The sequence below is a fragment of the Solea solea genome, chromosome 16 (genome assembly GCF_958295425.1).
Source record: "Solea solea chromosome 16, fSolSol10.1, whole genome shotgun sequence".
NCBI classification, from domain to species: domain Eukaryota; kingdom Metazoa; phylum Chordata; class Actinopteri; order Pleuronectiformes; family Soleidae; genus Solea; species Solea solea.
In genome coordinates, this window is record NC_081149.1 from 17,776,073 (window position 1) to 17,781,800 (window position 5,728).

A 5,728-nucleotide genomic window follows, 5' to 3' on the forward strand; every position below is an offset into this window, starting at 1 on the left:
CTGACCCACACGGCCTGCTGCCACCAAACAATTCAGACCACATCGTGAGAAAAGCCAGATCTCAATTGTCCTGGGAGTATAAACTGAAGTGTCCCTGCTTTTGTTGTGCAAATCAGTGGGGGAAGGAAGCACTTCTTCACACCCAGACTAGCACTTTCAGTCACACTCCTACCCCCCCCCACATCCCACTGTCCCTGTGATTTATCTCCCACCAATTCCACACAATCATATCATGTTTTTTTCTGTAAGTGACAGCTCACACATCAAGCTGTTTTAACATTTAATAGCTATCCTGACATGTATGGCCGATATCCATACTTCAAATATTTCTAGTCAAAACTAACACTTCAGTTACCCACTCATATCTTCCCACCCACAAGTGTCTTTTCAGATTATCTTTCCATTCTTATTGGTACAATAGTGTCACATTTTCTTTTATTTATTTATATGTGAAGTGTTTGACATCACTGGTGTGTTTTAATTCACTTGAAGATATCGACAATCCATGTCCAAAGAGATAACTACAACTCCTAAAGGGAGAAGCTAATAGAAGAGCTGATAAATAAAGTGACATGTATTTTAAAAACAACTCAGACTCAGAATATTTACTGAAGTACAAAAGGTTTAATAAATACTGAGGTAGTTATGGTCTTGGTGCGTTACACTTGAATGCACGAGCACATCTTCAGTCAGCATTTACACACTCGCACAAAGAAACATTCACAGTTTTAGAACTAATGTTCATTAAAGTCTGGTTCGAGTGAATCGACTACTATTGTCGTTCAGCACGGTCCGGCTCAGCTCAGTCCTCGTTCACCGCTGCAGCACCTCTTTTCCCGGCCTAAAGTCACCGGCGCGTCCTCCCGTCCACTTCCGTGATTCCGTCCTCTGGGACTCTTCAGGACCCCGTGTCCCCGGGCGGTTGGTTCCTCCAGTTGCCTCAAGGTCAGGCTCTACTGGCCGTGTCAGAAAGTTTATTGCCCCGTAGTTTTGTTGCTACGCAAGTGTTTTGAGTCTCAACAACACGCTGCTACGGCTCTGTGTAGAGACATGGGGGAAGGACGTGCTCCCATTCCGCCGCCGCAGTTCACGTAGTCCACCAAGACTGGAGTGACGCTCAGCTGCTGGTGGCAGTTTCCCTGCTCCAGTTTAGCTTTCTTACAGGGCAAGAAATCCGGTTCAGCGGCCGCTTTGCCTCGTCTTTTCCTGGACTGTGGAGACTGGCGATTGGGACACTGGTTCTCCTTGTTTCTCTTTGTGGATAGACCCACGACCACCTCGTCCTCCCGTGGTACAGTATGAGGCTTTCCGTGACCCTGGGGCTCCATTTGACTGGTCTCTGTGGTCAACTCAATCTGTTGTTGTTGTTGTTGTTCACACTCTGGTGCCACAGTTTCTCTTGTCGTCGTCTGGGCCTCGTGGTAAATATCCCGGGCGGATTTCATCACTAGAGTGAGCAGTAGACTGTGGTGCAGGCGCAGACCTCCTCGCTGACTCCGGGAGCTGTACAGTTTCCCCAGAGCCACCACCATGATCCTCTTGGCCTCGGCGCTGACCTCCATGTTCCTGCTTGTTTTCAGAGTCCGCGGGTAAACAGTCACTCAATTGGAGGTTGGAGTATTTGTTAGTTCGGCGGTTCTCTCCTCAGGGACGTACCTTCACCTCACACGCAGACACAATACGAACCGTGTGGCCCGCGACACGTACTTATCACTTCGCTGACGTCATTCATCTTGCGTCATACCATAGCCCCGCCCACTGGCCTTGCACCCGCTGTTTTATGTAACAACTGGTCAAACAACTGTGGCTGTTTATCTTCCGGAGCCATTACATTAAAACTGAAGTGCATAACTTTTGGGGCTGGACCCAAATGGCCAAATATTTAAAAATTGTCACGATGAAATGTTTTGCAGTCTGCGTTGACAGTTAATTGTGGCTTTTAACTTTTCTTTGGACAGAGCAAACGAAAGAAGACAAACTGTTCACACATTTGAGGCATTAGCAATTACAATAGCGGTTTTGTGGATTGTATGTTGTGACCTACAGTACATACCATACATTTATGTTAACACACATAAGCTGCGATTCCACTACTACTCGACTCGCTTTTCCATTATCTGGTACTTTTTTAGTACCAGTGGCGAGGTTCCTAGCGAGCCGACACTGCCTGACACAAGAATCAAACTGAACAATGCCAAACTCGCGTTAATCTCCAACATTTAGCACGGAAATGTCTAAAATCTCAATATTTAACTGGGGAGTCGGGTGTATTTAGTGTCAGCACTGCTGAAAGGCGGCGAGCCACATCACAACCCCTGCTGCTGTATTTCAGTTTGGTGACTGTCGTACCGGAAGTACGGAACTAATCTTTTAAATGAAGTGATTCTATTGATTCAGTAAACAGAAAACACAGAAAACAACTGCTTTACAAGTCACTACTTTGTGTGTGTCACGTATAAAACGAAATCACGGCAGTTGCATGCAGTAATGCAATATAATTACAAATATCAATGTGACCTCATTGATAATGTATTTGTAAGCTTTTACCCCAAATTAACTGAAAAATCCAACTAATTTGATTTTACAAAATTCCTGTGATACATATCCATTTTAATAAAGCACCCATTTTGCAACTGTTGAAGGTAAATTTAGCTGTTAAGTCTATTGCATTGCGTCTAGTGTAGACGATCGGTGTGTCGTTATTGATAAACCAGACACACAAAGGTCAATTGGTGAAACGTTTCATACAGCATCATAGCATGTCCGTTGTAATCAGTTTTGATGTTAAAAAACAAACAAACTGTGAGTTTCACTTAAACCAAGTAAATAAATGGCTAATTTTTAAAATGTGATTCTGATTTGTATTAAAAATACAAATTAACTGCAAAGAGCTTGTTTGATAAAAGACAACTGAAGCAGCAACAATGTGTCCAGGGACAGATATTTATGTCCAGTTTCCTCCACCAGGAATGAAGAACCTCAGTCCCCAGCTATGTGAAGCAGCCTCTCTTCCAGTCTCACCCATCCCCCACTGTCTTACTTCCTTTTGCGGGAGAAAAAAAAAAGAAAAGAGGGGTGGAGGTTGAAGACAGATGCCCATATTCAGCACATCCGGTTGCTGAGGTACAGTCAGAGGAAAACCCATGACGTGAGTGGGAGCCCTTGTTTCCTGCAGCGATTTAAAGTCACAGCAGGGAGGATTGCGTCAGGGCGTGCCACTTCCCTGAGACCAAATATGGGCAATACATATCATCACTCCAGGCTGTATTGTGATTAGACAGCACTGGATTTTCAGTAGAAGCGTTTTGAATATGACAACACACAATTGTGTGCTCCGTCCACTCTACACTATAAAGGTGCATTGCCTCTACATATTCTAGAGTTTTTCCTGCCATGGTGAGTCTAGGTCCACATTATTGTTTCTAGTTTGGCTGTTTTTTATCAAAACGTGAGTGCTACACAGGACAGTAGCATTTTCAATGGGCTTCAACTCTAAAAACGAGTTGCATCGAAATCATCGAAATCAACAGGAAAGCCACAGACACGTTCCCTCGTTGCAGTGAGCACAACCGGGGTTGCTCACTCCATCATTATTTCATCTCTGTGATGCAGCGCCCCCCTGTGGTTCTTTAACGGCACTAAAGCAGACGTGGAGCCGCTGCAGTGGCATGAGCTACAAAACAGTGTTGGAATGTAACAAAGTACAAGCACTTTGTGACTGTACTTAAATTCACGTATCTGTAGTTACTTTGTTATTTACTTATATACCTATACACTTATATAGTGTTTAAGTATATATGTATATATATATATATATATATATATATATATATATATATATATATATATACACAGTGGGGCAAAAAAGTATTTAGTCAGCCACCAATTGTGCAAGTTCTCCCACTTAAAATGATGACAGAGGTCTGTAATTTTCATCATAGGTACACTTCAACTGTGAGAGACAGAATGCAATGGAAATCACTTTGTAGGATTTTTAAAGAATTTATTTGTAAATTATGGTGGGAAATAAGTATTTGGTCTCAGTACAATGCTCTTACTGATGGAAGGAGGTTTTGGCTCAAAATCTCACGATACATGTCCCCATTCATTCTTTCCTTAACACGGATCAGTCGTCCTGTCCCCTTTGCAGAGAAACAGCCCCAAAGCATGATGTTTTCACCCCCATGCTTCACAGTAGGTATGGTGTTCTTGGGATGCAACTTGAGTTTGTACCAAATATTTCTATTTTGGTTTCATCTGACCACATGACATTCTCCCAATCCTCTTCTGGATCATCCATACAGTCTCTGGCAAACTTCAGACGGGCCTGGACACGTACTGGCTTAAGCAGGGGGACACGTCTGGCACTGCAGGATTTGATTCCCTGTTGGTGTAGTGTGTTACTGATGGTCACCTTTGTTACTTTGGTCCCAGCTCTCTGCAGGTCATTCACCAGGTCCCCCCGTGTAGTTCTGGGATTTTTGCATGATCATTTTAACCCTACGGGATGAGATCTTGCGTGGAGCCCCAGAACGAGGGAGATTATCAATGGTACTTTTTCCATTTTCTAATAATTGCTCCCACAGTTGATTTATTCACACCAAGCTGCTTGCCTATTGTAGATTCACTCTTCCCAGCCTGGTGCAGGTGTACAATTTTGTTCCTGGTGTCCTTCGACAGCTCTTTGGTCTTGGCCATGGTGGCGTTTGGAGTCTGACTGTTTGAGGCTGTGGACAGGTGTCTTTTATACAGATAACAAGTTCAAATAGGTGCCATTAATACAGGTAAAGAGTGGAGGACAGAAGAGCTTCTTAATGAATAAGTTACAGGTCTGTGAGAGCCAGAGATCTTGCTTGTTTGTAGGTGACCAAATACTTATTGTCCACCATCATTTACAAATCAATTCTTTAAAAATCCTACAATGTGATTTCCAGGATTTTTTTTTCACATCCTGTCTCTCACAGTTGAAGTGTACCTATGATGTCCCACTGTATGTATGTATGTATATATTTATATATATATGTATTTATCTTTACTCCACTACATTTCCTCTAACTATCTTTGTTACTTACTACCAAATCAAATCAGAAGAGGAGTTGGTAATGGTCTGTATTTATATAGAGCTTTTCTAGTCTTGATGAGCTGCTTTACACAACATCCAGAAATTGAACCCACAACCCTCCAGTTGAAAGACAACTCACCATGGCTCAATCCTAATGCCTCATTTCATATAAAAGACTTCATGGACTCGCACCTCCACCACTAAGTGAAAATATAAAGTTGAAGTCTGCAGTTGGCGCAGTGTCCAGAGGTGACTGTGAGGTGCCCTATAGAAGGACTGTGTTTGGACAATCTGTTCTCTCTGTTAGAGGCGGTCACACTTGGAACAGTATCCCCAACACGATACGGGAACTCCCTACATATAACACTTTCTAAAAAATCAACTGAAAATCTGGCTTAAATCTAACCAACATTGCACTCATTAGAAGATAATGATAAAGATTTTTTTTTAATGTCTCTGTATGTCACACTTGTTGAATGTAATTTGTCACTTTGTGCTGTTGATATTTATGAAATGTACTAACTTTTACTTTTTTATTTACTATTGTATATGTCTTTTATTGGCATCTCCACACCTTTGCCCAGGGACTACAGTTAAAAACTAGCTTTGCAGCTAAAACTGGCACTTTTACAGAAATGTTCACAAATGTGCATTGTCCCTGATTCA

At 42.4% G+C, this 5,728-nt stretch overlaps 1 protein-coding gene and 1 gene segment (V, D, J or C); one reads left to right on the plus strand and one right to left on the minus strand.

Moving 5' to 3' along the window:
- Positions 1–604: 604 nt before the first annotated feature.
- ier2a (immediate early response 2a) lies at positions 605–1,694 on the minus strand. Its single transcript, XM_058652593.1, has one exon. The coding sequence runs from the start codon at positions 1,560–1,562 to the stop codon at positions 1,017–1,019; it is 546 nt and encodes a 181-aa protein (XP_058508576.1). The 5' UTR covers positions 1,563–1,694; the 3' UTR covers positions 605–1,016.
- A 2,571-nt stretch (positions 1,695–4,265) lies between these two features.
- The window catches only part of LOC131475264 (immunoglobulin heavy constant mu-like), a 4,488-nt gene continuing 3,025 nt past the window's right edge, over positions 4,266–5,728 (plus strand). The window contains 1 exon segment of the C gene segment in view: positions 4,266–4,335. Within this exon segment, the coding sequence occupies positions 4,266–4,335 (70 nt within the window).

What these genes read in the sequence shown, in the direction of transcription:
- ier2a (XM_058652593.1), bottom strand. Translation starts at nt 1,562, where the DNA reads ATGGAGGTCAGCGCCGAGGCCAAGAGGATCATGGTGGTGGCTCTGGGG.